The sequence below is a fragment of the Cynocephalus volans genome, chromosome 2 (genome assembly GCF_027409185.1).
Source record: "Cynocephalus volans isolate mCynVol1 chromosome 2, mCynVol1.pri, whole genome shotgun sequence".
Taxonomy (NCBI): domain Eukaryota; kingdom Metazoa; phylum Chordata; class Mammalia; order Dermoptera; family Cynocephalidae; genus Cynocephalus; species Cynocephalus volans.
The window spans coordinates 153,028,140-153,047,658 of record NC_084461.1 but is presented as its reverse complement, the minus strand read 5'-3'; the positions used below and the strand labels follow the sequence as shown (position 1 = coordinate 153,047,658).

The following is a 19,519-nucleotide window of genomic DNA, read 5'->3' as shown; positions in this document are numbered from 1 at the left end:
GCCATTCCGGGCGGGCCGGGCCGAGCCCAGGCCGCGGGTGCGGAGGGCGGCGCCGCGGGGCGGGGGCCGATGGGGCCTGGCGGAGGGTCGGCGCTGGTGCGGGTCTCGCCTGAACGCGGCTGCGCGGGGCTGTGAGGGGGCGAGGCGGGCGCAGCAGCCGGCCCGGGATGGGCCAGCCCCGGCCTGGCGGGGCCGAGCCGGAGGCGAGGGCGGCGCGCGGGCCAGGCCTGTCGGGCGGGCGGCCCGGGGGCTGAGGTAGAAGTGGGCGCGGAGGAAGGGGCCGAGCCAAGGCGGTGGGTGGAGCGGCAGGGGGCGGGGGCTGGGCCGCGGCAGGCGAGCGGAGCGGTGCGTTTGTCCGGAGCTCGGCAGCGGCGCCTGAGGAGGCTGAAGCGGCGGCGGGCCCGGACGAGCACCCGGAGGTGGCGGACGAGGCGCCGGGGGCCCTCATGGGCGGGTGTGTGGGCGCCCAGCACGACTCTTCGGGCAGCCTCAACGAGAACTCGGAGGGCACCGGAGGTAGGTGAGCGCCAGGGGGCAGCCTCGGCCCCCCATTGTTCCCGGCCAGGCCCGGCCACCTGTCCCGACCCCCCGCGGGCCGCGCGGCCGGGCCCCTGCGCCCCTTTGTCATCCCCTTCTCCACGTCTCTCCCCGCGCTCCTCTTCCGGCTGACCAGCCGGCCGTGGGGATCGCCTCTTCCCTCCCTAGCCGCGGAGAAAAGTCCTCTGCGCTCCGGGGACATAGTCCTCGGCCTCGCAGACCGCACCGCCTCGGCTCGGGAAACTAGAACCCGAACTGCCCTTCTGGCCACCTCACTCCCTCTCCAGTCCGTTTAATTATTCAGGAACAGGATGGCGGCGCTGGGGTTGCAGAAAAGCGAATTGATGGCGGGGGGAGGGAGCCTAATGCGTTCCCTCCGACGGGCCCCGCCACATCTCTCCGCACCCTTCCTTGTTCAGCAGAGTTGGCTGGTCTCAGCTTTCCTGAGTTTCAGATGACAGCTGCCCTGGTTGGTTCCAGTTTGGCCATTTAAACCTGCGAGTTTCTGGAGCTCGGCTGGAGAAGTCTCAAGTGGCCACAGGCATATTAAGGAGGGGAGGGGAAACGGTCTACCCTAGTAAAACGTGGCTTCTTGCAACTGCCTGGGGTGTTGGGCCGGTGTGCTTTAGGGGTGGGCTACTCAGATTCCGATCCATCTTACGTAAAAGGAAAATGTGTAGGGTAAAAGTACAAATGCATCACTCTGACTTATTAGCCCAGTAGGATCAGTACTTCAAAAGTTTTCTAACACGGAACGCATTTCTACTTTATAGTAAATAGCAGTGTGCTGAGGAGAGGTATTTTAATTCAATCAGCACTAGTTGCAGTATGGCAGTATAATAATAAAATTAATTCTACCTTTACCTGAGTCCGCCCTGTAAAATGCGTAGAGGCTAGAATGTTTTAGTTAAGAAACACCTTCTAGGAATAGCAAAGATGACAGTGTTGGTTTGGTTCTGACCTAGTGTTAGTAATGTTAGATACCTCAAAATATGAAGCATATTTGTGAGTTCCTAAACTACAAGGTTTTTTTTGTTTGTTTTTGTTTTTAATTATAAGTTATTTGGATATGAGACGGTTTACAACTTTTTCTTAGCATACAAACATTTGGACCAGTTGCTTGCCCTGTCACTTAAGCTATGCCTGTAAACCATGTACACCTAACTTTTGGCTGATGGATTTCCTGAATTACGTGATGTTTAACTATGCCACTTCAATAAACTTGGGCATTCGGTATGATTAAATCATGGGCAAATAATTTGACAGCTCAGTAAGGTTATCTTGAAAAAGTCGGTGGTGCATTTCATGTCATAGCCATTATTACTTGTTGGCATATTAACGAGATTCTCATTGACAACAAAGCAGATAAAAAGGGCATGATTTAAAACAGCCTTGGGTTAAAGTCAAATTGAGGGTCAAAATGATTTCTTCCTTTTATCAAGGTGACCATACTGAAGTATATTAGTACTTGTGTAGATAGTGTTTAGTTTTAAATAAATGTTTTTACACTCGTTTTAAAATTGTACTAAATATTTTTGTCTTCTCCGAAATAAACCTGAACCAATTTATTTAAGCCTTTTGGTAGTGTGACTTACGACCGGCCAGGCATTATTAGTATGGACTTTTAAAAGCATGAAATCTTAGTTTTGGGTAATTTATTACCAGTGATATCCAATTACATAGCTATAGTATCAGTTTCTTTGAGGACTGAGTTCTCTGGACCATAAGCTGTGCTATACTTCTCCAAAGCAAAGTTTAGAAAAAGGGACATCAGTGACCAAACTTCTTCATTTTCTCCTGAAGAGAGGGCATGGCCCTGATGTAACTGGTGTGGGGAAAGGGGCTGTGTGGGGTAAAAGGATTATTTCTAGAATTTAATTATGGATGCCTTTATTTTTTTATTTTTTAAAGATGACCGGTAAGGGGATCTTAACCCTTGACTTGGTGTTGTCAGCACCACGCTCACCCCAGTGAGCTAACCGGCCATCCCTATATGGGATCCGAACCCGTGGCCTTGGTGTTATCAGCACCACACTCTCCTGAGTGAGCCACGGGCTGGCCCGATGGATGCCTTTATTCTCCATTATTGTCAAGGTAGTTAAGAGTTAATTGTGGTTTAATGAAATTAGCTCAGGTTTGTGTTTCAGGTTAACATATTAAAGAGTTCTTGCTTATTAAATAGATTTTTGTTGGGAAGGAAAAGACTTTTTCCTAAGGGTGTTGGCACAGATCCTTAGCTTTTCAAACATACGGTGATGATTAGTAGTTTTAATCTGGATATATTGGCTTATAAAAATTCTTTTATCAATATGGAGTAAAATAGTCTTAGATGCTTTTCATGACATTTAATTACATTCACAATGTTGTGCAAACAACCATTTTAGAATGGCTGGACCCTTTCTAAATACCAGTAGAAAAGTGATTTTAAAGAAAAAAAATTGGCCATTTGAGATCCTGTACTTTCCTTCTGGATCCATCTCTTATGTATGCAAATAATTGTGTGTGTATTAAGAAAAGCTTTCTATTTTTTTTTTTTTTTTAAACAAAAATCCTATATAAAGATGACCAGTAAGGGGATCTCAACCCTCAGCTTGGTGTTGTCAGCACCATGCTCAGCAGTGAGCCAACCGGCCATCACTATATAGAATCCGAACCCATGGCCTTGGTGTTATCAGCACCGCACTCTCCCGAGTGAGCCACAGGCTGGCCCTAAGAAAAGCTTTCTTAGATGAATTACTTTTTTGAAGGAATTTGGGAAATTTTTGCAAGAGACTGTAGAATATGGAAGTGGCTTAATTCACATTGTAAGATTTGTGTTACCTATTGTTTTGGAATTGTTTTAGTATCTTCATCTGGCAATCCTTGCCTAGAATTCATTTTTGGATTTCACCTACTTAGACTGTTGTTTTTAAATGCCTAATGTTTTTTTTTGTCGTTTTTTCATGACCGGCACTCAGCCAGTGAGTGCACCGGTCATTCCTATATAGGATCCGAACCCGCGGCGGGAGCGTCGCCGCGCTCCCAGCGCAGCACTCTACCGAGTGTGCCACGGGCTCGGCCCTAAATGCCTAATTTTAATAGACAGGTATATCATAGAAGTTATGCAAGATTATTTAACAATTCTCTCCAAGTTTCCATGCTCCTAGAATTTCTCATTGTTTTGACATTTTTAGACAGCATATTCTGTATGGCTCTCCACCCTATTATGATGACATTGTGATGCTGGTGTTGGCACTTAGGACCTGTAGACAAGGATTTAGCCCGTGGCATTTACTACGAAATTATCCTTTATGATTTTTTAAAATAAGAAATACGTGGGGGAAAAAACTCAATAAAATTACATTAGTTGAAGACAGCCAACAAGTTTCTTTTCTTTGTTCATCTCTTTAATGAAAGTGATGTACAGAGTAAGTTCGCACTTTCTGAGTGTGTCATTTACTATATACATTCAGTTATATCTCCAGAGAACTGATCCTGGTGGTCATGAGTTTCCAGGTTTATAGGAGGATAACTCTGAATGCTGGATGTTCATTTCTTTAGTTTTTATTTCAGAATGTCTTGGGAACGTCATGGAGTTCTTTCATATATCCATTTATAGCAATCTTACAGACACCTACTCGATGAGTAACAATGGTTTTTGAATAATATCTACCATTTATCCAGTATTTATTACATAATAGGTCCTGTGCTAAGTGATTAAGTTCTCTCATTTAGTCCTCAACAGACCTGTGAGATAAATATCATCTCTGTTTCATAGACAAAGGATTGAAGCTCAGAGGAATTAAATAACACGCTTAATCATATACCTTATAAATGGCAGTCAGAACTAAACCCAGGGCTATAATAAAGAATGTAAGTTTCATTCTCTTGTTTTCTAGTTTATTTTTTTTTAATTGTGGTGAAACATATTACGTAAAATTTGACATTTTAACCTTTTTAAAGTGCATAATTAAGTGGCATTAATTATATTCACAAGGTTATAAAACCATCACCACTATATATTTCCAAAATTTTTCATCAGTCCAAACTATGGGTTTATTAAGCATTATCTCTGTACTTCCCCCTCCTCCCAACTCCTGGTAAACATTAATCTACTTTTTGTCTATATAAATTTGCCTATTCTAGATGTTTCATAAAAGTTGAATTATATAATATTTGTCTTTTTATTTGTGACATATTTCACTTAGCATAATGTCTTCCCATTTCATCCTGTTGTAGCATGTAGCAGTACTTAATCCTTTTTATGGTTAAATAAAATTCCATTGTATGTACAAGAATATTTCAAAAAGTTCATGGAGAGATTTGTATTATCTTTCAGTTCTATTTTTCCACCAACTTTTTGAAATACTCTTGTATATACCATACTTTATTTATCCATTTGTATCAGTCCATTTCCATTACTTATAACAAAATTACCTGGAACAGGGTGATTTATAAAAACAATGAAATTTATTGCTTACAGTTTCTGTGGCTGGGAAGTCCAAAGTCCATCTGTTGGTGGCGACAGTGACCCAGGGGTCTCACATTACAAGATGATGGAAGCAGAGAGAGAGAGACTCTTCTCTCTTCTTTTAAAGCCCTCAGAACCACACCCTGACCACCATTTTTAATCCATTCACTAGTGCAGGGTCCTACAACCCAATCACCTCTTCAAGCCTCCACCTTTCAGGTACCATAATAGGATTTCCCACTCTCTTAACAGTCACAGTGGGGGCCAAGTTTCTAATACATAAAACTTGGGGGACACAATTCAAGCTTCAGGGAGTTTGCGGGGACACAATTCAATCCACTACATTGTGCCCCTGGCCCCCCAAAACTCATGTCCTTTTCACATGTAAATGCATTCATTTCATCCCCAAAGTCTTAACTTGTTTCAACTCAAAAGTCCAAGGTTCAAAGTCCCATCTGTGAAATCAATACCAATTATCTACTTCCAAGATACAATGGTGGGACAAACTTAGGGTACATATTCCCATCCCAAAAGGGAGAAATAGGCCAAAAGAAAGTGGTAACAGGTCCCAAACAAATCCAAAACCCAGCAGGGCAGGCATTAAATCTTAAAGCTGGTGAATCAGGTACCTTGACTCCATGTTCAACCTCCTCTGCATGCTGGTGTGGGGGTTGGGTCCCCAAGTCCTTGGGTGGCTCTGCTTCTGTGGCTTTCCTGGTCTCAGGTGATGCTTCAACTCGCAGGTTGACGTTGCGTACTGGTAGCTCCACAGGTCTGGGGTTTCCATGGTGGTCCTGCTCTCACAGCTCCAGTAGACATGGCGCTGATGGGGTTTCTCTGCCGCAACTCCGACCCCATGTTTCCACTTGGCATTGCTCTAGTGAAGGTTCTCTGCAGTGGCTCCACCCCTGCGACAGATCCTCTTCCTGGGCCCCCAGACTTTTCCATACATCCTCTGAAATCAGAGTGGAGGCTCCCAAACCTTCACAGCTCTGGCATTCTGGGAGCCCACAGTCCTAACACCATGTGGATGCTGCCAAGGCTTCCGGCTTATATTTTCCAAAGCTGCATGTCTAGCCACACCTAGGGCCAATTTAACCATAGCTGGAGCTGCCAAAGCAGCTGGGGTGCTGGTGTGGGAGCAGCATCCCAAGGTGGCTCTGAGCAGTGAGCTTTTTTAGGGTGCCTCAGGCCTGTCTCCCTAAGTCTTTGGGACTGAAATGGAAGGGTTGGTCCCAGAGGCTTCTGCAATGCCCTCAGGGCCTTTCCCCCCTTCTTTTTTTTTTTTTTTTTTTTTCCCCGTGACCGGCACTCAGCCAGTGAGTGCACTGGTCATTCCTATATAGGATCTGAACCCACGGCGGGAGCGTCGCCGCGCTCCCAGCGCAGCACTCTACCGAGTGCGCCATGGGCTCGGCCCCCCCCTTCTCTTGATAATCCCTTTCTTTTGTATTAATCTTCTTAGCTAATGGTCGCTGGGCCGCACCATTGCATGCTCTCTGCTTCTCTACCATGTGGCCAGGCTGCAAACTTTCCAAATCTTTATGCTTTGCTTCAGTTTTAAATTCTGGCTTTATATCATGCCTTTGCCACCATAACTCAGAGTAGGCTGTTGCAAGTAGCCATGCAGCTTCCTTAATACTTTGCTGCTTAGAAAATTCTTCTGCCAGATACTCTAATTCACAACTCCTAAGTTCCAACTCCCACAAAATCCATCAGCATGGACACAATGCAGCCAAATTCCTTGTCAATTCATAGCAAGGGTGATCTTTGCCCCAATTTCTGATAATCTTCTGATTTCTATCTGAGACATCCTTAGAATGGTCTTTACTGGCCATATTTCTATCAGCATTCTGCTCACCACCATGTAACCAGTCTCTAAGACATTCCAAACTTTCCCTCGTCTTTTTATCTTCTTCCAAGTCCTCCAGACTCCTCCAACCTTTGCCTAACACCCAGTTCCAGAGCCGCTTCCACATTTTCAAGTATTTGTTAAAAGCAACACCCTACTTCTCTGGTACCAATTTTCTATTTTAGTCTGTTTTGTGTTGCTATGACAGAAATACCTGAGACTGGGTAATTTATAAGGAAAAGAGGTTTATTTGGCTTACGATTCTGGGACAGCTGCATCTGGCATGGGCCTCAGGCTGCTTCTACTCATGGCAGAAAGTGGCAGGCTGCCAGCAGGTACAAGTAGATCACATGGTGAGAGGAAGCAAGAGAGAGAGAGGAGGTGCCAGGGTCTATTAAACAACCAACTCTCACGGGAACTAATAGAGTGAGAACTCACTCGTTAATCTCCCCTCCCCCAGGGAGAGCATTAATCCATTCATGAGTGATCCACCCCCATGACTCAATCAGTTTCCAACACTGTCACACTGGGGATCAAATTTCCACATTAGTTTTGGAGGAGACAACACATCCAAACTCCATCACCATTCATCTGTTGATGGGCATTTTGGTTGGTTTCCACATTTTGGTGTAAATACTGCAGCTGTGAACTTTGGTGTACAAATACCTGTTTTGAATCCCTGTTTTCAGTTCTTTTGGCTATGTACCTAAGTTGTGTAATTGATGGGTCATATAGTAACTGTATGTTTACCTTTTTGAGGAATTGCCAAACTTTTCCATGGTGGCTGCACCATTTTACATTTCCACCAGCAGTGCAGGAGGGTTCCAATTTCTCCACATCTTCGCCAACATTTCTGATTTGCCAGTTTTTAAATTATATTAATTCTGGCGGATATGAAGTATGATCTCATTGTGGTTTTGATTTGCATTTCCCTAACGAGTAGTGGTGTTAAGCATCTTTTCATATGTTTGATGACAATTTACACTGTATTTCTTTGGAGAAATGTCTACTGAAGTCCTTTGCCCATTTTTAAATTGGGTTTGGATTTTTTTTTTTTGAGTTTTAGTAGTTCTTTATATATTCTGGATATTAAACCGTTATCAGATATATGACACACAAATATTTTCTCTCATTCTGTGGATTGTCTTTTCATTCTCTTGATGGTGTCCTTTGCATAAGTTTGTAATTTTAATAAAGTCCAATTTATCTACTGTTTTTCTCTTGTTGCCTGTACTTCTAGTTTCAGTTTTAAATGTATATATAACTAACCCTTCACTGGTGGATAAAGAATAGATCTGTAACCAATAATTCACAAATCTGATAACTAACATTTGTGTTCTCAATTAAGAATAGAAAACTGTTTTAAGTTTATTTTCAGTGTGATACGGTGAAAGGTTATTAGCAGTGAAATCGGTTTTTAAAAGTTGACAAAGATAGTCCATGAACCCACTTCATCTTCTTAATCAAGAGATGATGTTTGTATTTTCTGGGGAAGCATTTTACAACCAACAAGTATTGAGTACCCACAGTACGCCCAGCATTGTGTTGGTCTCTGTGTTTCCCATAAGAGGAATCATGATCCTGTTTCTTGAGTATGTCAAACTTGTTTTTTAGGAAAGCATAATATGTACATATGGAACAACTGTAAAACACTGTATAAACAGCTAATAGCTTAACTGTGCAAATGCTGAGGGAATAAAGGAAAACGGCGATTTCAGCAGCATGGGGTTGGTCAGAAAAGCTATTTAAAAGTGATCAGGATAAGCTGGTTTTTAAAAGACATGTTCTTCATAGACTGGTAGAGAGAATATACCAGTTGGAGGAATGATTATGAACTAAGTCTTGAAAGTGGTTGTAAATAATACACACATTAGGTAGTGGTTAGTAAGGTGGCTGCCTATGCTGGAACAGTGTGTATAATAGGACATGATGGAGCAACTAGACAGGTAGTGAGTAGAATACTACCATGTACTTTTGAGGAAAAGGGCTCATCATCTAACATCTGCTGAAAAGAGTATACTGACTGCTGTGTAATCATTCACTAAATATTAGTTGAACCACTATTATGTACTAGTTTCTGGGATTACAACAGGAGGAAAAAAAATGTCTCTGCTCTCAAAGGAGTTTGCAATCTAACATTTTGCTTCTCAAACAGTTTGGTCCCTGGACAAGCAGCGTTGGCTTCACCGGGTAGCATGTTAGAAATGCAGAAGTTCAGGCCTCTTCCCAGACCTACTGAATCAGAAACTGCATTTTAACAAGATTCTCAAAGTTGAGAAGCACTATAGTATAGGATTGCTTATAGTGGGAAGAAACTAGAATGAAGAACAGATAAAGGGGGAAAAAAAGGCACAAGTTGTTGATTTATTGGATGGAGGGAAACAGAAGAGAAAGAGAAGTAAAATAATTCCACGTTTGTGAACCTGGGTGACCAGGAATATAGAGGTGGCATGTCAGGTTTTGGGGAATAAGAAAGCTATCTTGGGAAAGCCCTAATTCGACATTCCGTATGTTAAGGTATAGATGACAGAAGAAATTTTAAGTGGAGATGTCATTTAGGGTGGTACAGAAGTTTAAATATGGAACTCAGATGTTCAGGATTATGAATGTGGATTTTGGAATTGGCTGGGGGAGGTTGACTGAAGGTAAAAAAGTCAGTAACTGCTGTAAGTAAGTGAAAGAGAAGGAAAGTGCTAAGAATTGAGTCATGAGAGTTTCACTAAAGATGGCAAAATGAGAGAAATTACCTCAAATCAGGGCCTGACATATAGTAGGTACTTACTATGCTGAATTTTGTTGAATTATTGGGAAACAGGAAAATTAAGTTTCTCTGCTAGTGAAACTGATATCTGATTGTATTTGAATGTATCATTCTTATAATTTTAGAAAACAATTTGGTTCAGCAACTTTTCATTCTAGTTGTGTTTGCAGAAATTCTAGTTGTACTAGAATTTGTTACTCACATCCTAAAACAAGGCAGACTCACTTCTTGGGCATCCAGCCCTAGAATATACAAATAGCCCTTTTGCGATTGGTATGATTCAGGATAAAGGCATTCTTTATAAGAATTTTTTCACCAAGAATAATATCATGCACACCTTTTCCGTATGTATTTTTAGTGTCCCATACATTACTTTCATACATTATCTAACTGGGTGGTTCATTGAATTTTCTTATGCTTCTATTCTTTGGGTTTTGCCTGTATAATAGGAATGAAGCAAAATTGAGCATGAGATAGACTGAAAATTTAGTCTCCTTCTTTTATCCCAAATGTGATAGTGGAAATAAAAGTCCTTCATATTTTCTGGGTTGATGAGCCCTGGGGCTTTATGAAAGGGGTGCATAAAATTTCATACCACTTTGGAAAGAGACTCATACTGTGAAATAGAGTGGATTTACTTGATGTTAAGCAGAGGGTGGCTGATTTTACTAGGAGGAATGGAGTTGTGGGGAGAGGACCAAAAGGAAAATGGGCAGCAAGAAGGTGTAGGTTGGAAATACAGTGGTACTGTGGGTGGGCAGGTCTGGCAGGTATGGGAACTGAATATACATAGGTCAAGGAAGCTAGTTGGAAAACATTGGATATAGGGAAAACTGAATCCTCTTTGAGAAGAGATTTAGTATTAGAGCTTACATTAAAAATTGACATGAGTTATTGTAGCTGCAGTCTAATCATCTACCTTCCATTGGGCTAGTCCCACTTTATTTTCAACTTTCTATCAAATACATTGTTGAAATCCAAGTCAAAATACTCTTGGAATTTATGTTGGAAGGTGTTTTTAAAGAAGATTCTTGCAGTGGATATTAAATGAGGCCATTTTTTCCTATTCTAATTTTAATTTATTTAGGAATCAGTTATTAGCACTATATAATATATATAATTATATATATTTGTAATATGTATATAATTAGCTATTATATGCTATGGGCAGAAGATTTAATCCATTAGAAGTGATAGGAATCTTCATTTCTCTGACTTTTGATAGCCCTAGTCTACAACACCTCTCTTTCTTTTGGACAGATTTTAATGGATGGATTTTATTTTTAAATCTGATTTTCTTAAATGCAAAGCTTTGGCAGTACCTTGCTAGTACAGGTTAAGTATCCCTTATTTGAAATGGCTGGGACCAGAATTCTTTCCGATTTTGGATTTTTTTGGAGTATTGGCATTATATTTAACCAGTTAAGCACCAGTTGATCATTCCTAATCTGAAATCCAAAATGCTCCAATGAGTATTTCCTTCGAATGTCATTTTGGCACTCAAAAAGTTTCAGTTTTGGAGCACTTTGGGTTTTGGATTTTCAGATTTGGGATGCTCAACCTGTAGTACTTCTAATGAGAATGATTATTTAGTGTTAATCACTAGTAAAAATAAATTTTTGCCTTTCCATTAATGAATTAGTTATATCTTTTGTAGATTTTGGCCAAAACACATTCTTACTTTGTTGTAAGAAAGCATTAGATTGATTTACGTTGAGGAACATGATCAAAATAATTGGACATGATGATCAATTGGCTGATTTAGTGATTCTCTCATTTTTCCTTGCTGCAGACCACCTGAATGGTTTATCTTCATTTGGTGAACCATTGCACCTGATTCTTCCCGCTGCCCCTCACTGTCCTTCCCAGCTTTCTGCTTCTACTTACTGGGTAGCACTAAGCTACCAGCAAGCTCCTCATGATTCACTCGTAGTTCAAGGACCATAGGATGAGACTTCACTAACGCGTATGAACTTAAAGATGCGTTTGTATTGCCAAGAGCAATCAGCATGTATTTGGCTTGCATCAGCCACTTTGATTTGCAGTCAGCAAAAATCAATTTTGTTTTTTAATAAATCCATGTATTAAGCTGAGAGGTTAAATACACTGGGTGTCATAATGCCATAATTTTGCATGTTTGCAATGAAACTTTCAGAAGTTTCTGTTATAGCTTTCTGTTTTCAGAAATGGAATTTCTCTTGAAGTTAGACATCTAAGAAAAATTATAGTATTTATATGTGAAAGTCATTTAAATAAATTTTACTTGAGCATGAGGTCTTAATGATAAACATTTGCTGAAGATTTGACTAAGTAACGAATTAGTGATTTTTGGGCTTTTCTGATTGAGTGCTTACCCTCAAGAAAATCTTTAGATAATTTTTTGGATTTATTATAATTGGCTTTTAGGTATAAGCAAGGTCAGACTACTTCTTTGCATTGGTTCAGATAGTTTCCATGCTTGTGAACCATGTGACAAGAATATCAAAAGTGCAGAGTAACAAATAGTCCAGTTCATTTAGTTATGAATCTGCCTCCAACTCAGGGCAAATAGTTTATTCTTAGGTGAATTAAGATGCTTCTTCCTGAGACTTTAAAAATAGCCAGACTCCATTATTCTAACTCCTAGCTCTTGAAGCCAGCTGTAATTAGAGAGATAAATAAGGCCTGCTTTGTGATATCAAGTAGCTTACAGTCTACTGGAGGAATCATACATTTAAATAATTAGGTAAAATTTTAGAAGTCTCTATGGCATTGAAAACAGTATTATGAAAGTTCAAGGAGTAGTGGGGAGCAGGATCAGAAAGCTTCTCTGAAGAGGTGGTATAAAAAGGAGATGAAAAAAGGCAGAAGGGCGTTCTGTGTGCGGAGGAGATTACATGTACAAAGATATGAAAAAACATGGCATTTCAGGGGATTGTTAAGAACCTAGTTGAAGGGAATAGGTGAAATGAGAAGTTATTAAGGTGTGATGTCAGATTTGGGAAGGCATAATTGCCATAATCAGTAGACCAAGTTGTGAAACAACATTACAGGTAATAGTAGTTAAGTGGTTTAAAAATTTTTTGTTTTTTATACTTCTAACAAACTAATTCCCATGTTACATGGTTATTTTATACAAAATTCTGCTATACTAGGTTGTTATAGTCTAACAGATTTTTATTTTATAATTTTAATTGTATTATCACAGATTAAGCATAAGAAATGTGCTTAACTTTTTTACATGCACATGTTATGTGTATGTTTGTTTCAGATCAGTCCATGTCTCTTAGGTCTCAGTTTTCTGGCATATGGAAACAGTTTGGGCTAAGATTCTGTAGACTTGCTTGGGTTTTAATCTTGTTATGAGAAGAAGCCTGCATTAGCTATGGTATTTTGGGATTAGTTTCTTCCATTTTTGAAAGGAGTGAATGGATTAGATCTTCTTTAGCAAGATTACATCTAATTCTTTTTTTAAAACCTTTTTAATGATAATTTTCAAACATATTGAGAAGTTGAAGACTTTAGTACTCTTGAGTACCCATCACTTAGACTAAACAATGATATTTTGTCCTATTTCCTTTATTTATTGTGTGTGTGTGTGTGTATATATATATATTTTTTGCTTATCTTTTTTAAAGTGAGTATGGACATCATGACACTTCAACATGTATCTCTGATAAATAAAGCTGTTCTCCAGCATAACCACAAAACCATTATCACTCCTAAGAAGATTATTTCTTCATGTCCTCTGAGATCTAGTCCATAATCAGAATCCCCCAGTTGTCCTAACAATGTCGTTTATAGCTGTTTTTTTTTCAAATTAGATCTTGTCAGCATTTAGACATTGCATTTGTTTGTGCCTTCAATCTTTTTAAATCTAGAACAACTCCTTCCCATTTTCTTCCCTATGACTGACTTTTTAAAGAGTCTTGTAGAATGTGCCATAACTTGGATTTGTCTGAGTGTTGCATTGTGGTATCATTTAATGTGTGCCTCTAGCCTCTGTGTTTTTCCTTAAACAGGAAATTAGGTTGATTTCATTCCAACAGAGGATGATGATTTAACTATTTTCCAGGCTATAGTGAATCTACACTCTTCCCAGCTCTCTTTTGCTATCTTCCAACACTGGGATAATCTTTTGTTACTGACCAAATCTGAGCCTTTTACTCATTTTTTCCACCTAGAAATAATCTTGCTATCCTCTGAACTTACATAGTACTATGCTTAGAATACTTATTTCTCCCCACTCCTGTTTTTTAAAAAAATCTTCTATCATGATTATTTATTTATTTATTGGCAGCTGGCTGGTATACGGATTGAATCCTGGACCTCTGTTTTCAGCACCATGCTCTAACCAACTGGGCTAACAGGCCAACTCCTATTATGATTATTTTTGTACAGTGCTTATCTTTTCAGAACGTAAGCTGCATTGGACCTGGGACAGAAACTTTAGTTCTTTCGTAATGCTTTAGGCTCAATTAACATTTGTATAGAACATATCTTTGACTTTATAATGGTATTGGAGAGAAAGTAATATTACCCTAACAGAAGCCTTGCTTAAATCTAGAACAAGAGATTTGTTAAATAGGACCATGTAATGGAAAGATCTGAGAGTCAGAACTCTTGAGTATTAGTTCTACCCACTCCTGCCTCTCTTTACCTATGACCTTAAATAAGTCACTTGACTTCCCACCTTTTCAGTTTTTTGGCATGTTGGATGAGATCAGTTGATACAAACTAAAATAGTGTAATCTTTTTTAGGTATATCTTACATTGAATGCTAACATATCAACCTCAGCATTTGGTTTCCTTTTATTTTATTTTGGTTGTATAGAGTCAATAAAGTCTTGGTCCACAAAAAAATTAAAATAAATGATTTAGAGTCCCATAATGTTCAGTAGGAGATTTTTTCTTTAAGTTTGAATCACCAGTACTATCAGCTGTGCTAAAAAGTTAAACACTGACATTATGTCATGCAGTATTATGACTTATGTTATATTTTCACTGAGCACTGTTCATTTACTTTGTGATAATGAGAGCAAATACTGAGCAGATGCATCTGAGATTGCTGTGACATGTAATGGAGCTTAGACTTCGATGTACTGTGTTAGTGTGCTCACTTGTAGTTTTACATGCATAGATGTATATGTGCTGGTATTAACAAAAGGCACCATGCAGAGCTGTGGTATTTCCAATCAGTAACACATTTGCAGGATATTCCCCAAGTTTTATATGTTCATAGAGATGGCAAGAGAAGCGTTATTCCAAAGTCTTCATCATCAATTTGACGCAGCAGCATAAGCTAACATGTCTGATGATGGTGTTTCAATTTGAAATTTAACAGTTGTGGAACTTTTTATTACAGTTCTTAAAAGCAGCAAAAATATATTTTACAAAGTAATCTGAATCGTGTTTATGTAACTCTGTTTTGTCCTCTTGGGTACTTAGGAACTAGTTTTAAAAATCATATGATGTGTTAGGGGCTGGACCATGGCTCACTTGGGAGAGAATGTGGTGCTGATAACACCAAGGCCACAGGTTCAGATCCCTATATAGGGATGGCTGGTTAGCTCACTTGGGAGAGTGTGGTGCTGACAACACCAAGTCAAGGGTTGAGATCCTCTTACCGGTAATCTTTTAGAAAAAAAAGAAAAAAAAAAATCATATGATGAGTTCCTAAGAAAAATCTTTACTTAACATACATAATTTCGATCAATTTTTCCTTACTCTGAGGATAGGTATACTGTGTTGGGCATTGTATTATATATTTGGAGTTTCATAGAATTACTGAGAGAATATACTATGTTAATTAAGAGTTTACCCAATTTAGAGGAACAAAATCTTATCCAAATTGATTTAATTATTTTTTGGTGTCTGGCTGGTACAGGGATCCATACCCTTGACCTTGGCATTATAACACCATGCTCTAAGGAATCAATTTTATTTTATTTTATTTTATTATTTTTTAAAGATGACTGGTAAGGAGATCCCAACCCTTGACTTGGTGTTGTCAGTACCAGACTCTCCCAAGTGAGCTAACTGGCCATCCCTATATAGGGATTCAAACTCGCGGCCTTGGTGTTATCAGCACCACAGTCTCCCAAGTGAGGCATGGGCCGGCCCAACGGATTAATTTTAATGCTAAGAAAACTGTTTAAGAGTAAATGAAGGAAACATAAAACATTAAAAATAGCAAAGGGATCAGTGAAGTGGAGACTGTGGCTATACTAACAACTAGTCTAGGTTACAGATTCTGGAAATTTGTTTACTCCTCTCCTTCACCCCCACTGTCCCAGGTGATTTTTGCCAGGGACCCAAAGGGTGAGGAACAAACCTTCAGATGGTCTTTCTCTTTGAGAGCAACTTTTGGCTTCATAATACACTCTGTAAGTGAAGTAGTTTCGTTATTTATGATGTGAATCTCACCTCTTAGCCCATTTGAAGCTGGGGATGTAATTTGCACTGTTAGGCTTACATTGAATGCTAACATATCTCACCTGGCTTCACTTTTCTCCTTCCCCTCTTGGGCAGAAAATTTTCCAGTTCTTTGCCTGTAATTGAAGCAAACTTGTATTATGTTTAACCTGAGGAAGTTCAAACAGGAAGTCCTTCTTGGGAAAGGGGCAGGTGGATGAAATGTGTTTGACAGATTTGGCTGTGGCTTATGAAGAGAGGAAACAGAATCAGATGAGATGCCAAGAAGGACTTGGTAGGTGAGATCTGGTGTCTGCCATGTTTGTTAAAATCTGACTGTTGCTTACAAAAAGTGGATTAGATTGAGATGAAACACAGGGATGTCAATGGAAAGTCTGCATCTGGTGAATAGGACATAGCTTCTTCCCATTTCAGGGCTTTTGTCCTATTCCCTTTACTTGGAATGTAAATGCATGATGTGTGGTGCATTACAGTTCTTAAAAATAGCATACTCCTCCCCCCATTTTTTTATTTGCTTTTAGAAAATGTTTGTTTACTTGTTTACTTTCTTCCTTCCTCCAGAATATTATAAGCTGTCTGAGGGCAGGGACCTTGTCTGATTTGTTCTTTACTTTATACATAGTAGCTGGTGTAGTTTCTAGTACATCTGCAGTAAATGGTTGCTTATTGAATACATAAGAGAAATAATGGACAGTTGTGACAATTTTATCATTTGAAGAATAAAAAGTTTACTGCTCAGCTTTAATTATTTCATTTGGTTTTGGGGTGAATTATTTTACTAACTGGTTCCTTAGTTGTACAAAAGCCCATTATCTTTAGAGACTCTCCTTACAGTAATTAACTCTGGGATAGATTCTTATTTGCCCATTTCATGAAAGGAGGACTTTAATTTGCTTGTTAAAGTCTCCCTACTTATTTTGTATTTAATTGTGTATTATTTTATTCAACATCATTCTTAGCAAACCTAGTGGTAACTGATTTGCTTTATATTTGAACAGAGGGTTAATTATGTTTATAGCCCACTGAGAGGAAAAAGAAACAAACTCACGCTGTCTTTCCTCTGCTGTCACAGCACAATCATGAACACAGAAGATAGACCTCTGTGACCAAATGTGTGGTGATTTTCTCCACCAGCAAGCAATCAATTCTACAGCAGACACCTGCTGGGTGTCCTCTAATTCAAATCTATTTCCACACTATCTGCTTGGTGATAACATCAGATCTTACAGGTTTAGGGATCAGTCCCTAAGACTGCCCCCACTTCTGATGTCAGTTGTAAGCTATATGTTATATTGCTTATGCTTCTGACTGGCTATAAATTGGGGTTCCCACAACCCCCTCCTTGGGTTTGATTAATTTGAGTGGCTTACAGAACTCAGGGAAACATTTACTTATGTTTACCCATTTCTTGTATTTATTTTTTTGGCAACTGGCCAAAATAATACAGGGATCCGAACCCTTGACCTTGGTGTTATAATACAGTGCTGTAACCAACTGAGCTAACCAGCCAGCCCTCAACCCATTTATTCTAAAGAGTATTACAAAGGATACAGATGGAGAGATTCATAGGGTAAGGTATGGAAAAAAGGATGCAGAGCTTCCATGCCCTTCCTGTGTGCGCCACCCTCCAGGAACCTCCATGTGTTTAGCTATCTGGAAGCTCTCCACACTCTGTACTCTTGGGTTTTTATGGAAGCTTCATTACATAGGCATGATTGAAGCATGGACAACTGTGTAGAAATGTGATTGTACGAAAAGGGTATAATCTAACACTAACAGACTGGATGGGGAAACCTACAAGTCCTGTTTATTCAGGTTTTTCTAGGCCTTTCTTTGTAGTATTTCTTCCTCCTGGGTATGGGGTGGGACCCATTCTGGAATGAGGGTATTATGACCTACAATCAGATAAGGTAGGTCAGAAAATTTCTTATGGCCAACTCCAAGACAGAAAGACAGAGGAAGGTTAGAACAAGCCAGCAACTGTGGATAGAAAACCAAAATACAAATATTATATCATACCCTCCTAGCCCAATGGAATTGCATTAGGTTGCCCTTGGGCTGATTCTTTGCTTATATTGAATGAAGCAGAAATCCAGGTTTCATGTGTGGCCTAAAACTGATTACTATCTAAATAAGGAGTAATAGGAAGTAATAAGAAGATACCCTTTAAGAATCTCTGAATTTTTTTTTTTTTAAAGCAGACATTTTGAGGGGATGTTAGATGAGAGTAAAAATCTAAGGACAAGTTATTAGCTGGAACTAACCTTTGGAATACTTTACTTAGACTAATTTCACTTCAGGGGTCAGAACTATTTGTTCTTTGTGTTTTTTTTTAAACCACATTCCTCCATATAAATATTATAAAGAATATTGTGTTTTAGGGGGAAATTTATTTTTCAACTCTGCAAATATTACTTTAAACTATATAATATACTAGAGTACTCCAACAATTATGTGAAAAAATAGAACTAAAATATAATACAAGTCCTTCCCTGAACTTTTTATTGTTGTTGTTGTTGGCAGCTGGCTGGTGCAGGGATTGGAACCCTGACTAACACCGTACTCTAACCAACTGAGCTAACTGGCCAGCCCACTCCATGAACTTTTTGAAGTACCCTCATATAATTTAAACTTTATAATGTATACAAGTATGCATAACTTTATAACACATGCTTTGTATTATGAGGTACTTAGTAATGTGGATACATTTCACAATTTTTGTCCTGTTCTTTACTTATTGAAATCTTCCTTCTTGACTCTGTTATTTACACAACAAACACTGAATACATGTAGTGACATACTTGAAATTGCATATAAATATCTCAGCACAGTGGTTTGTAAGTAATGAGTACATAATAAATATTTGTTGAATGAGTGGATCTTATTGAAGTCATTAGAACAATGGCTTTTTAATCATTTAAGGTTCACAGATATCATTAACAAATAAGTGAGAAGAACCATGATTGTTAGTGATACATTTTGTTATATTTGGTTTTTAAAGAATCTTCACATGCATTTGCTTGATTCTTACAAGTACCCTTCGACTCTAGTAATGACTGATGTTAATGTCACCATTTCATAGGGGAGGAGACTGAGGCACAGAAAAGTTGTGATCTGAATGAGTAGTAAAAAGAGTAGCCCAAACTGTAAACTCTGTCTTTGGTTGTCTAATTCAGTATTCTCTCCACAGGTGGTGAGGGTTTTGGGTTGACTTTTCTTTACTTGCAGCAGAAGTGTATGTGAGTATTTTCCTTCATGGTAGTAAACATAGTTGAGTTGAAGTTAGTGGAAAGTGGTTTTTAAGGACTCTTGTGCTCATACTCCAAAATGGAGATAACATCAGTAAAAAATGGGTGGGTAATTGTCTTTGATCTTAGTCAACAAATTATGTTGCATTTCACAAAATACAAATTTTGAGCTAAGATCTTAATTTTCTAGCTGGATCAAATAGAAAAATGTGGTAATCTTGCTCATGAATATATCTATTCGTTCTTATTATTATCTC

General features: G+C 39.2%; 1 protein-coding gene across 1 annotated transcript in view; it reads left to right on the top strand.

Annotated features, from left to right (window-relative positions):
* The first annotated feature begins 322 nt into the window (after positions 1-322).
* The window catches only part of UBTD2 (ubiquitin domain containing 2), an 83,232-nt gene continuing 64,035 nt past the window's right edge, over positions 323-19,519 (top strand). The window contains exon 1 of the mRNA XM_063087079.1: positions 323-516. Within this exon, the coding sequence (XP_062943149.1) occupies positions 447-516 (70 nt within the window). The 5' untranslated portion in view covers positions 323-446. The remainder of the gene's footprint in view (positions 517-19,519) is intronic.